General features: G+C 37.4%; 1 protein-coding gene across 3 annotated transcripts in view; it reads right to left on the reverse strand.

Annotated features, from left to right (window-relative positions):
- Positions 1–14,527, reverse strand: part of LOC104927929 (ecto-NOX disulfide-thiol exchanger 2-like) — a 161,224-nt gene that overhangs the window by 22,864 nt on the left and 123,833 nt on the right. For all 3 annotated transcript variants that reach the window (XM_027284241.1, XM_027284239.1, XM_010742120.3), the window contains 2 exons: positions 8,240–8,346; positions 3,349–3,469 (listed from right to left, as the gene is read on the reverse strand). In XM_027284241.1, coding sequence (XP_027140042.1) covers positions 3,349–3,469; positions 8,240–8,346 — 228 coding nt within the window. The remainder of the gene's footprint in view (positions 1–3,348; positions 3,470–8,239; positions 8,347–14,527) is intronic.

Raw genomic sequence — 14,527 nt, forward strand, 5'->3', positions numbered from 1 at the left:
TGTATCTAATAATTCGATTTTGAAGAATTTACCTGCAATATTTTTTCAAAGCAGCCCATTACACTGGCTACTGCCTATTAATAATCATATCTGCTTCAGGCAGTCCTTTAATAACCATTTTAAAACCCCTGCCAACTGAGTAGAAGTTATTTTAACTCTAAGTGTTAAAACACCGACCATCGTGCATCTGTGTGCTGGTAGACATGGTAGATATTATGTTATAAGACACAAGATGGACTTGGCTGGGTTATGCTAAAAAAAAATTAGCTCCTATGATGTGTTGTATGGCGATGTCGGAAGGGGAAAGTGTTTTTACCTGATCTATAAGGCCACAATCAGAGGTAGGTAAAAGAAATCCTTTGTTTATATTTATTTTGCACATAAAAAATAATAAAAAAGAAGACAAAATAAATAAAATAAATGCTAAACCTATACACATATCATCACAGAGAGCTGTGAGACATCATATCCTTTTAAATATGGGCAGGTTTTTCTTCATATGTGAAAAAAAGAGTGGGGGTAGGGGGCAGTTTCTGAGGCAGTTCGGCTGCCCGACAAGCAGCTGTAATGGAGTATACTGGGGCCTTTAGCTTTTGTCAGGAGTTATATTTAACACGATTATATTAGATGAAGTCTGAGCTTACCATCTGCTGCTTGAATCAAATCAGCTGCCTGGAAACCGCACAGTCCCATTATTTTCTTAATGTATTTATCTATACAGTAATAGGCAGGGCCCGCCACTGACATAAGTGGGCTATGTGGTTGCTTCGGTCCACAACTACAGCCCACATTAACTTGGACTGATGTTGGTCACTTTGTACTGTGTTAAGTTGAATGACTTGTTCAGGGGCTGCCAACTCTCACATAATGACTGAGAGACACATGCAATTAACTCTTTTAACATGCGCTCACGCCATACGTCCATTAACAGCTAGTTTAAGTACCGGTATACTGTTAACGATCCATGATCTTTGAACAATTAGTTTTGTTTTCTCCATCATTTACTTTTAACGTTATATTTTATAGTTTGTATATTTTAAGTTTGTAGCTATCTGCCAATCCTCAAATACAGCAAGATATTTGGTGTTGAATGATTTAATCTGTATTGTGTGCGTGTTCATTATTAGCAGTATGTGTGATTTGTGATTTAGGAGTTTTTTTTTTTTTAGGGACAGCTCTGATAATAGGTAGCTTGATAGCTTGCCGGTGCCCTGATATCCACCTATAGCACACAAACTACAATCATTTTAGGTTTTATTATCAAGTTCTTTACTTATTCGTTACTTTACTTTACTTCATCTTTAAGTCAAACTGTGTTTTTGTTCATCCATGGTACAGTATGCTTTCCTGGTTGATGCTACAGACATGCATGCTTTTTTTTTTTTAGATTCTTCTTGTGTCTCTTTGCTTTTTCCCTTTTTAGTTTCTGCTGTCACACAACTCTTAAATCAACAGACCACTTGTGGGTTTGCCAGGCTGTGAATAAAAAAATCAGCAAAGATGCACAGTTTCTATTCATACTTAACAGATAAATGTATATTTCATAAACCGCATGTTGTTTTATTTTGAGGGTTATTTCCACACGAACAAAAGTGAGTGCATTAAGTTGTGTCCAGCAGCGTGATAAACCTAACTGTGAAATATACTACAAATTCAAACATCATTTAGATTTTCTGAATCAAATTACTTTCAGTACAAGCCTGCTGTTACAATGATTATCAGTCAAATCAGAAATACAGCCACTTTATGAAGATGATTATGAACTAAATGATACAGATTATAATATCCAAAATTTAACATGTGAATCACATTAAGATCCTGCAGTTTATAGATTCGCATAATGTGTGTTGAAAAATACTTGGAAAAGAATGCTTTTTTCCCCTCAAGCTATGTGTGGAGCCATGATTAAATTACCGATTTATGGAAATATAAAGATGTATTTGGAGGCACCAGCTTGTGTGCAAGAGTGTGTGGGTGTGTGTTTGTTTTCTCTCAGCAGTGTTCACTGAGGCAGGGAGGGGTGAGGATAGTATTGATTATCAAGTCTTATTACCTTGCTGCCCAAGGAAAGCCAAACAGTTTGGCCAGATACTGCCCAATTCCCACGTCTATTTGCCTCGAATTTCCCGGGTGAGGAATGTTATCAACACTAACAAACAAGCGTACCTGTACGCATGCATGCACACATGCGTACACGAAAACACCATGCCTGAAGAATAATAACAGATTATTTTTTTAATCTGTGCACTGTAACAGAAAACCCTCAGACATACAGTAACATGAGATCCGAGATTTGCTTTGTGCTTATATGTCTGTGTGCAGATTGTGTTCTGTATACCCAGCTACATAATTTATCAAGGTGTACCTGTAATATGACATATTTTTATTAGATCAAGGTTCAGCAATAGTAGTCTTATTCCCTGTTTAATTTTGCAGCTTTTTTTTTTTTTTTTGGTGACATATAAGATTTATCAGTGCAGAGATTCACTGCAGTAATAATAAAAAAGCATTTCCCAATATGAAGCCTAAAGGGAATGACTCTTCTTCAGAAGATTTCAAAATATTAGCTCTATTTCCTGTTCTGCACAGCTTATTTATCTCTTATTGTGTTGCCTCTTTCTGATATCAGATTACAGTTTCTTTGCAGAGGTAATGCAGGCCACATTCTCTCTGCGCTTGTGTGTGTGATTTAGGATTCAATTCTTTTTTTGTGCTTTACAGTGACTTCTTTCCGGCAAACAGTTGTAATATCATTTTAGTGCAACCAATTTGATTGAGCTTACTTTGTCTACAACTACTGAAACTACTAAAACCTGAAATGGAGCTGAAAATAAATGTATCCAGCAGTAGACATTCAGTGGTAAAAGTGCTTGTTTTGCCACCTCTAATCCAACCAGAAGAAAATCTGTCAATCACTGTGTTGAGCAGTTTCTAAAAAACAAATCTAAAAGCACTGGATTTTTGAGTGTGGTGTTGTTGCCAGGCAAAGGCACAATAAAGTAAATGAAAGAGCTACAGACTATTACAACAACTATTCATATGTATAAGAATGGTGGATGGTGTTGTGAGAGCTCCAGTCAAAGCTTTGCTTACTATTTATGGTTTTAAAATATAAAAATTGGGAGTGATGTGCCAAGTTAACATTATGCTGGAACCCCACCAGCACACAAACACAGCAGGTTGTACAAATATATACACTTGATATAGTGTATATTAAGTGTATATAAATATGATGCCACTTGGTGTACAGACTATACTTACCTTTTACCAAAAACTACAGTGGTATGTTCAGTACTGGCTGATAGGATACTCCTGTACACTGTTTAGCATCAGCCAAAATATGTTTACCTGAGTCCTCAGAGTCTTTGCTGTTGGCGGGGGATGAGTCCTCCATGTCATCGTCAGACATCTCCATCTCCTCTTCTCCCCTGATGCCCATCAGCTGCTCATTGTGTATATTTCTAATCTCCTGCAAAGCACAAAAATAGAAGCTGGTAAATATTTGCACTGTGTATATACTGCATACCTCACTCCTGAAACAATATCATACCACCACAATGTGCAAACCAATGCAAAAAAGAAAAAGAAAAAAGAGCCTACAAACACGCACTCAGACAGCCATCTGTTTAGTGCTTTCGGGGTGTTAGCTCAAGGTGGACAGGGGTGAGACATGTAGTTTTTAAATACACACACACATCTGGACTGGGTGGATGGTGAATGAAACCACCCCACTAAATACACACTTTTGCTGCATATGCATCTGTTCTATTATCCCATTGGAGGGCACAAGGCCTTTCTACTCTGGTTAATGCAGTGTGAAAGTATGTAATTACAGATAAAAGACAGCAGGACTAAAATGTTATTGAGCATGTTAAAGAACTAAAGAACTAAAGATCACCGTAGTCCTTCATAAATCTATCATCTAGCTGTGTAGCTTTGTACCCCCTCCATTGCCACCTTGGAATGTTTCAAAGTAGCTGTGAATAAAACATTATAGGAACCTTTCTAACACCTCTTTATTTTATGTGACACACAATACTGAATCCCCCCCCCATTAGATTTCAGAGATTTTCTAGCTCGCTCGATAACAACACAAAAAGCCCAGCATACAATAACTGCAATGGTGGTTATATTTCTACATTTGTTTTCCTCAGCCATCTACTTTTCAATTTGCCCACTTCAATTTCCTGTGCCATGTCAAAGGGGAGGAAAAACAGGTGTCCCTCAAGAGACATAACAGTTCCACCTTAGAGCAAGAAGCGACGTGACATTTTGCCTGTGCAGATGATTTCCTCTGCAGCAGAAGCCTGCACACTACAATAATACTAAGGCAGACAATTCTGCATGGTTTCTTTAGTATATCAAACTTTTCACTAACTAAAAACCATCTGGACATTTAAAACAGAGCAAATGTTTTGTATGTTAGAAAATATTATCTGATTAAATGTAGGCATTAAATTAACTAAATTAACATTACAATTTGGGTTAAAATAACTACTTTGTTAGGGTCAGGCAGGGCCGGTTTGCTATGGGCAATGTAGGCGACCGCCCAGGGCGCAATCTATGTGAGGGCGCACGAGTGCCCTGGAAAAAAAAAAAAAAAAAAACCTTTTCTATACCGCTCATTTCCACGTCAAGTTAGTGGAGTGGGCGCCCTCATTGTCACGTCAACTTGCTGCTGAGATTCATACAGGTTGTGTGTGTGTCAGAGGAACCATGAGGAGGGGGGCGAGGGATACACTGATCCCAGGCGGCAGGCCACACAACACAAACTGCTTCCAAATAAATTGTGTTTCATTCATAGAATTAACATAGACCCATATACCTACATGTAATTAATTGGGTTGTGTGAAAAATGAAAAAAAATAAATCTACGTGACCTCACGTGACTCCGGTTGATTGATGGGAGAACCGACGGTGTTGGCAAAGGTATCGTGGTTAATGATGTCGAGTCTTCATCATGGACCAAAGTAAAAAACCAAAGAAGCATCAGGCGCCCAGTTTAGATAACAAAGAAAAGAAGAAGAGGAGAAACGGGCCAAAGATAAAGGCATACAGATTTCTGTGAGTGAAGTGAGGGACAGCAGCTATAGGCTGTTTATCAGCCTCTTGCCAATATGTTGCTATTAGCCACAGAAGATGACTGGATTTGGACGTATTTAGTTTGGCTGAACTAGCAACTATTAGAATTGACATCATGTCATGCAACTAATTTCACCCATAGGCAACCTAGTCTGGTTTGTGTTTGCAACACAAGTGCAGATTTCACACACTGACTGTGGAATTTTTCTTTTAGTGCTATACGCTATATACTAATTTAAACAACCTCCAATATACAGTGACATGGCATTTTGTAAGCTACATGTGATATAGCTTTTTAAATTATTTGTAGTATGTTATGCTTAGTTTATAGGATGTTAACAAATGTTATTAAAAAGTGCATTATGGTCATTTTAATTGGGTAACTGATGCATGTGTGATGTTAGTGTGATCTAACTCACACATTGTATCTTAATTGTAAATTCAGGGACACTTCTGAAATATTTTGGAGCTGGAGCACCCACTGGCCAAAATGAGGAGTCAGGTGCTTCCACAGCAGCCACAGACATGGCCATGGAGTATCTTGTGTTTTGTGTGTTTTTGTTACCTTTTATATATAATAAAGTAATACAAATCTAAAACATTGTTGTGTCAGTGCAGGGGTTGGGGGGTAGTTGTTTGGGGGGGACCTCAGAGGCCAGGACCACCTCTGAGGTCAGGAGATGTACTTTAATGGTCATGGTTAAAAAAGATAACGTTTACACGAAACAAGAAACTAATAGCGGTTTTCGATACCAAGGTTTGACATTTGATTAACATTTGATCACAATGTCACACTACTTTATCTTTTGCTCCAGATGGAAAACAATTTTCCACCTTTATCACTTGAAACTGAACTTGTGCTTAAATTAGAGTTTTTTTTGGGGGGGGGGATTTGCTGAAGAAAGCGATACTTCAGTATTATTAAGAGGAGAGTTTCACAGCAGTAATTTGGGTTGAATGCTAACATCAGCATGCTTAAACGAAATCTGACATGATGATGGCACTATAGAGTGAAAGCAAAGGGAACACCAGAGTGCTGCAATTTATGCTCGAGGGACAAAGAGTGTGCACGCTAAATTCCATAGCAATTGATCCAATACTTGTCGAGCTACACTGACTGACAGCATGGCTGGAAGGCTGGCAATGTCAGTAAAATCTTATTCCCAATACCCCTCCAGCCATGATCTTTCATCATTACAGTTTTCTAATGCAACAGTTACAACACACACTCACGTTTATATTTTTGTCACTGAGCATCACAAGAGTACCTTTAAAATGTACTGAGTTTGAGTTTGCAACCCCATAAATGGCGGTCTAGACAGTTTCCAGGAAAACATTGCATTTTTTAACAAACACCAAACACATCATACATTTTAAAGAAGTACTTTAAAATGGTTAAAAACCATTTTAAAGTACTTCTTAAATGTTTTTAACCTTTTTCAAACTAAAGCATATTTAAATGATTTTAATAGTATTTATACTACTGTTTATATTATAGCTTCTGTTTATACTATAGCTTCAACAACCATTTTACCCACATGTTTTACCTGGGTTACATTGTAATAGAGTTATACCTGTACTGCTGTAATCTGTCTGGTGTACAGATGGTGAGGCAATTTGTCTTATTACATATACAGTGATGGAAACAACACCCAGCTTGACTGAGGCACCAATGATAATTCAGGAACTGGTGTTATGTTTAACACAATAGACTTTTCAACAGCAGCAGTGACAGACATACACTCACCCTGCGAGCTACAGCCTCCGACGCAAAGGCTGCTGTTTGTACACTGGGGAACTAACAACAATGTGTAGAAGCATGGCGCTGCGCCTAACAGCAAATCAATATTCAAGGGTTAAAGTGTAAAGTGTGATTAATGTATCAACACTCTAATGTGGACAGCTCCCAGTAGCAGTTCTGAATGCTTGCTAATGTCATAGATCTATTTCTGGAAAGTTATTAGCATTTTCATAGTTCTGCAGGGGATGGAACAGAATGAACGCTATTCTCTTTTGATACTGTACATGAATATTCACAAAGAAGAGGGCCTCATTGACATTCAGCCGAGATAATGTTTCAGCAACATGCTGTGACAAAGCTTGATTTGCAATGATGTGTGTTTTGTGTGTAGATATACCACATTACAGGCAATGTTTGTGTGAGTGCAGGAAACTGTGTGTGTGCATGTGTGGCTGCTGATTACACCCCTAACTTGACTGTTTCTACACTCATTAAGAGCATTTAGAGACTCTCAGCAGATCCGAACTTCACCGCCAATCAGATCTACACCCAAATGCTGCACTCTCTATCAAAACAACCCCAGACTCCATTAAACACAAATTTTCACCATAATTAATGTGGCATTTCTCTGACAGAGCAAAGCTTAGCTAATTATGAGATGGATGACCTTAATTTCCTGACCAAACTGCAAACTCCTGTGTCAACATATAACAACAAGTAGGTGAATGATCAGAGCAGCATTCCACATTTTAAAAATCTGATTTACACCTTTCATTAACATGTATACTTTTCTATACATATAAGACACCCAGATTGCATGTGTAGTGGCCTTACTTATCCATATAAGACACCCAGATTGAAACTGGTATTAACTATCAACTCTGCTAAGAAGGTCGGCTTTGATTTCATTTCATTTGGACAGTATTATTGTTAGAATGTGCTTCCATTGCCTGATGTTCCTTCATATATTAAACACATTTTACAGATAACTCTGCATTGTTTGAGCTCAACTTTTGTGTCAACATTTTTGTCATCTTTTTTCAGCTTTTAAGCCAGACAATGACATCTGTATGGACATAATGCTCACATTCAGGAAATTAAAATGATAGATTTTCTTTGTGGCAGCTTTTGACACTCTAACTTATGTAAGTAGATTTAATTTCTTCCCTTTGGAGTTCCTCAGGGTTCAATTTTAGAACCCTTTGCTTTTATCAAGAACACACTTTGTGTCCATGAGCACAGTTTATCTTTTTTTTAAATTTAATTAATTATTTTTTTTTACTTAAGGTTAAGAACATTTTAAAGTACAAAACATATTGACTAAATTATTGGTAAATACATCCTCACTAAAACTACATAGAAATGCAAGGTGCTGAAAATGCAGCTTACACCTTACAGGAAAGTTCAAACACCAACCTCGACCTGCTTGCGCCATGTATCCAGGTTCTTCCGCTGGGCTTTGGAGAAATGGTCCCATGCCTTTTGTTTAGAAGCAGCGTGGAATACAGACACAATCTGTTCAACTGTGGTGATAAGGAAATATAGACATAGAGAAAGGCAAAAGAAAGGGAAAGAAAGAGGGAATGAGCAAAGTCAGGTGAGGAAAAATAGCTAAACTATACTAACTATATAATACACATATTTACACAACTTTAAAACTTTACACATAAAAACCACATGTCATGAACTCTGTCAAACGCAACTACAATTATATTTTCAGTTTTTGTGTGCTTTTGATGACATGATGACAGCAAAGAAAAAGTTGTCTTGACAGGTGCGTAGGATCAAAAACTGTTGACTGTAAAGAAACAATGTGCAGGATTCTTTGGTTTAGTTATGTTATGCAAGTCATAGGGGAGTGAAGTATTACTACAAACAGAGGAACATAGTGTGTTTCATTGTGTTGTGAACATATGCGTCATAAATATGCTCACAACATTTTATTGTCTTCCCAAACACAAAGGAGAAAACCTTCATCCAAAGAAGCAACATCCGCTGTGTGATTGAAAAAAATAGGGTTTGTAATTTTGAGAGACATTTCAGATAAGAGACATAATGTTCAAAACGTTTATCCTGCCCAACTTTAAATTACATTATATTGCAGGTGGGTGCTATGCCTGTGACGTCTCAGTCATCCCTTTTAGTAATAATACTCACAGGCAGATGTGTTACTGAATTTGATTAAGTGGTATTGTTTGTCATATATAATAGGCAACAAACAGCACACATCAATTTTTATTTGTTCAAATGTACTTTTGTTAAATCTGGTTCATCATAATGTCGCTAACAGAAGAGAGATAGGAGAAAATGCAGGAGACAAATTGCATAAGACACAAGTGTAGACATTTAAATTAAAAATATATTTGACATATTTGAGGCTTTGAAGTTTTTGTTTGTTATGCTGGATGCCTGACGATTTAAGTAAACCTAAATGATGGCAATGGGCTGGACCACGGCAAATTAAAATAAATACCTATGTTTATACAGGGACACTGTTTCGAGCATCACATGCCTTTAATGAAACCCAATAAACAAAGCAATAAGAGCAGAGGAAAATACCTTTTCTTTTCATAGATATTCTGCTACTTGGCAGCTAAATGATGTTGAGTCATTGGGTTATCAATATTTAATCTACTCACCTGTAGCAAATGCCAATACAGACTTTTGTGATGGCTGTCTGGGCCAGTAGGCATTCAGTTAGACTCATAAATACTCCAGTATTCATTATATGCCAAGATAACCCTTTTTTATGGGTTTTGCTGACCGGCTGTCTTCCTTCTTTCTCTGTCCTTCTTCAGCATCATGCTATTTTGGAGGCTATCTTGTTAGATTACAGTGGAGGACAGTGAACTCAGCAGATTTCCTCCATCACTCAATGCAATAACATTATAAAACAACAAGCATAGAACTCCATGTATCTTGTTGCTATCACATACTGCATCTTGTCTAGTATTGATATGTTCAGGGTTAAGACTGCATCAGCTCTGAGCTAGATTATTGTGTATTGATATTGCCATTTCCCTTCAAGGGGCCTGTGTTTATGGGTGCATACAGATGCTTTTATATTGGACACTGCGGCCTTTTAAAATGTATGTACTGTGTGTGTGTGTGTGTGTGTGTGTGTGTGTGTGTGGGTGGGTGTATTAGGTGTTGGAATTAATACTACATTTTGAGATTATTTTTGTTTCAGTGGTCAATGAGGAATGGAGGAACAGAACAAAGCTGTGACTCTATTGCTGTGTAAATGCTTGCAATCGACAAAGACTGGAATTGACCACATCTGGAGGAGGCAATATTATTTTCACCTTTTAGATGCAGGGTGTAACATAAAAGGTCCAAAAGGAGGTTTGTACAATTTAGTATTCATGTTCTGTGTTTAAATGTAAATATAATTATCTTATCTTAAAACAACAATGTGTGTTTCTATGTGAATATACAAGGTATATATTGGTGCTTCAGCTATAATATATCCTATCCATTTGTTATTGTTAGCTTTTGCTCAGTCTGTGTTGCTGTGAGGGTGAATACTGATAACCTTTTAAAACTGCATTGAAAACAAGCCATTGACATTAGAAGAATTTATAGCAAGGCTATTTAGAATAGTTTTCACTTTTATATTTTTACAGCATGACGATGTCTGTCTCAACTGCACTAGCTGAAAAAATTATAATAAAAAAAAAGAAATATACAGCAATGTTTGAACTCAACTTAAATTAAAAGTACTTTTGTTTATGATATACTAAAGTCCAACGACAGGTCAATCAATTGGCGAATAGATTTTAAAATATCATATTCGTTATTGTGTACAATGCCTGGAACTAATTCACAGCAAATTACTTAGTGGAGTCAGAGAACATAAAGAGGATTTGCTCAGGAAAATGGCCATATCCATTAAATTATAATTGACAAAAAGTACTTTACAATGACTCTTCATTCTATCAGCTTCAGTATGCATCCATTAAAGTAATTTCATTTGAGAACTTTAAGTGGCCACAACATTGGCAAATTACAGATTCCCAGTGTATCTGACATAAAACCCTACGGGTGAGGTATCTCTTGGTCTTGGCTGCAGCCAGAAGGGGGCATACAGGCCAAACCCAACACAGAGCACCCTCTCTTCCATGGCAGAAGGATGGGTGTAAAACTCAGACAATAGAGGAAAATGATGCTTTGAGTGGGCCTTTTTACTCCTTCTCTGTGGAAGCACTGAGTGGTGAAACCATCCCAAAGTGAGGCACCCAGGAGATCTCCCCCGTGTGTTTGATGAAAATCATTCAAGCCCAGCGAGACATGTCAGGAACGAGCTGCAGTTAGGGCCACGTCACAGCCCGTGGTAGTAGCACCACTCCTGGTCAGGTTTTTCATTCCCCCTGCTAACGAGGACACAACCATAAGGTCTCATATTCCCTGACCAGTTAGCAGAAATAGGTGTGCAACGTACAGTCAGCACTTATCAGCACTATCAAGTGGGGGAATGCCTTAGAAGCAGTGGCAGATCTCGGACAGCCTAAGAATGGCGCCAGCATATACTGTAGAACTCCTTAGATGGTTTGAGGGCTGGAAAAGTTATTAACTATCAATCAAGTAAAGGTGGAAATTCTACTTAGCCCACCAAAAAATTTAGATTGTTTATGTGATGTACAGTATATAGCCCATAGTATTCAGTTACCTTTTAAGGAAGGTGCACAATATTTGGACAAAAGTACTTAGACCCACAGTTGAATAAATGTAAATTATACAATAATATGTGAACACGGATGTCTAATTCAAACAGTCTAATTCAACAGCAGACACAGTTTAAAGATTTTTTAAAGCAAGAGGATGCTCAAAGTTAAAGTGGCAAAAGTGTGTATAACTGTTCTGTAAAGCTGTTCTGAACACCTACAATGCAAGATTAGATAAGTAGCCAGCCATTACAGAGAGGGCATAGTTACAATAATAGCTTTAATATGGGGATAAGGGCACACAATTCCAAACACTCTCCTCTACTGGAAAACATTTATGGGGTTTTACAAAGTGCTTCACTGGAGGAGGGGATTTAAGATGGTGTTGATACGCAAATATCATTTTGCAACATGTTTACGAGCATACGGAATACCAGATAACAGGTACTTTGTGGCTGCATTTCACTTTGTACAATTTGTGTAAATATGCTCTCTTATCTTTATGTATTAATATTAATTTCATGATTCTTTTGTATACAGTCACAACTGAGTTTTACAGAAATAGAAATGGCACGTGGATGAAAGAGCAGTGCATGGGCCATGAGCCACGACCCTATGCTTACATGTCCAACACAATGGACAATGGCACAAAGTTGGAATGGCAGCAGATTGTCTACAGCAGCTGCAATGGCACCAGAATGTGGCCATGGACATTGTGGGTGAGATGAATTTGTCAGTCAAGAAGAGATCATTTCCATTTCTACTGTTAACAACACAAGCAGAAAATCCTACAAAATCTAACTGTCAGTGGCTAAAGATGGATCACAGGTTTCGTTGCTATGCAATTTAGTAAAATGACAAATAACCAAAAGAAAAATTTCAAAAGTAAAGAAAAACATTCAATGTTCAGACCTTTTCAATAAAGGTAATTCTATTCGAGGTGTGTGAATGTCTATAATAATGTGCCCTTGGGTGGCAGTCAGGAGCTCTGACAAAAGCAGAACCTGGTAAATATGAATGTGTCTTTTGTTCACAGGTGTGATGTGTAAAACTGCCTCATGGGACACCAATCCCAATGTTGACATTTGCATTGGTGCAACTATGGTGAGCAAAAGACAAACTCATGAATAGAAATAAGTGTTTGTATGGATTATTGTGTTGGATGTGGATGGCCTTTAATGAGAGAGAAACACGGGAAGAAAGAGAATGAAGGTGACTGACAGAGAGAAATAGAGACATACAATGAGAGAGGGGCAAAGAAAGAGAAAGCCCAAGCAGGTTGTAAACCCCTCCAACCTGCCCTTTTGAAACCAATACAACATGCAATACATAGATATCAATACAAGAAACCTTATAAATATGCATCAAACAGAGAAGCACTGTGACAGATCCCCACTATTGTTGTTTTTTGACATTCAACTTCTCATTTATAGTTTGTTAGGCCTTTTTGTGTCATACATGTTGAGGACAGAGTAATGTATTAGATCAAATGGAAAAGGGAGTTATGTGTAGTGATAGTATAGAGAGCAGTGTAACACAGAGATCAAAGGTAGAAGAACTTACCTTACATCCCATAAATATTTGCTCATTCAATATATGTACAAAACACTATTACTATATATACAACGCCAATTCCAACAGTTGGGACGCTGTGTAAATAAAAACTATAATGCAATATTTAACCTAGATTCAACTGAATACACTACAGAGACAAGATATTTAATGTTCAAAATGATGTTTTTTTGTAGATTGAGTTCTGAATTTGATGCATGCAACGTGTTCCAAAAAGGTTCAGACAAGACCGACAAAAGAACGTGAAAGTTATGTAATGCTTAAAAATCTGTTTGGATGATTTTACAGGTAAGCAGGTTAATTGATAAAAATGAATAGTATCATGACCGGTTAACGGGGCATCATTGAAAAGCTTGGCCAGTCACAAGCAATGAATTTAGGGATTTCACCATCAATCCATATGAGATTCAGAGAATGCAGGGTAATCTCTGCACAAAATTGACCAACATTGAATACCTATGACCTTTGATCCCTCCTGTAGTGTTGGAGAGAAATTGCTGAAGTCAAAGGTCAATGGTGAGGTCAGGAAGAAAGAAAGCGTTCAGGAGCCTCTGATGTCTTATGCTGTATTTTTTATTAAAGCTTGGCCAAGGAGACTTAAAGACACACAAAGTACATCAGAAGTGCCTGAGTCGGTCTCACATTCTGCCCAACTCATCCTGGTGGATAGACTTTAAACTCCAAGATAACACCACAAATACTGTACGCCCGGAATTAGTCAAAGAGAATGTCTTTACTCTTGGAAGTGTTATTGTCGGCATATTCTAGTCTGGAGACACAGATGTCTGTTTATGCAGATTGGAACGTCAACGGCAAGCTATCTATTATGTCTAGGATGGCAGCAATAGGTCTCTTTGACCCTGGCCACCACAGTGTTGAGATAGACTGGCACCCAGTCAAAGCCAAACAACTAATACTGCTGAGGACCTCAAGGTCCCCACGTGACCTTGTGTAACCTAAGGATAGAAAATACCATAACATGTAGAACTGCATTACTTTTTACATAGCAACCCTTTTTTGAATCAGGGCTGTATCTTGAAATAATAAAAATAGATAAAGTTCTTTATACATATATTGTACAGCAAAATAGGTCTACCCTTAACATAAATGCTTGTTCAAACTGAGCCTTTATGTGCTCTAATATGCAGGGGTAAGTGGAATACTTCTCTAATAAATTTTGAATCAAAAATCACATTTTTTTATGAAATTCATTCAGTGCATAAAATGTAACTAAAATAGCCCATTGAATAAGAGTAAATAACTTGTAGAGGTCTCATCAGGGATGGTAAATTGAAGAATTTCAGGGCATTTAAACATGTTTGGTGTGGTAGATAAGGAAGATAATGTATGATTCATTTTATTTTATTTTACTATTGTTCACACTTCTGCCTTTACCTTCATACTTTACTACAGTATATTATGTTGTAATTTAGCTGCTGTTAAAATGGAATTATTGAGTCGCATGACA

This window comes from Larimichthys crocea, chromosome I (genome assembly GCF_000972845.2).
Source record: "Larimichthys crocea isolate SSNF chromosome I, L_crocea_2.0, whole genome shotgun sequence".
Classification (NCBI taxonomy): Eukaryota; Metazoa; Chordata; class Actinopteri; family Sciaenidae; genus Larimichthys; species Larimichthys crocea.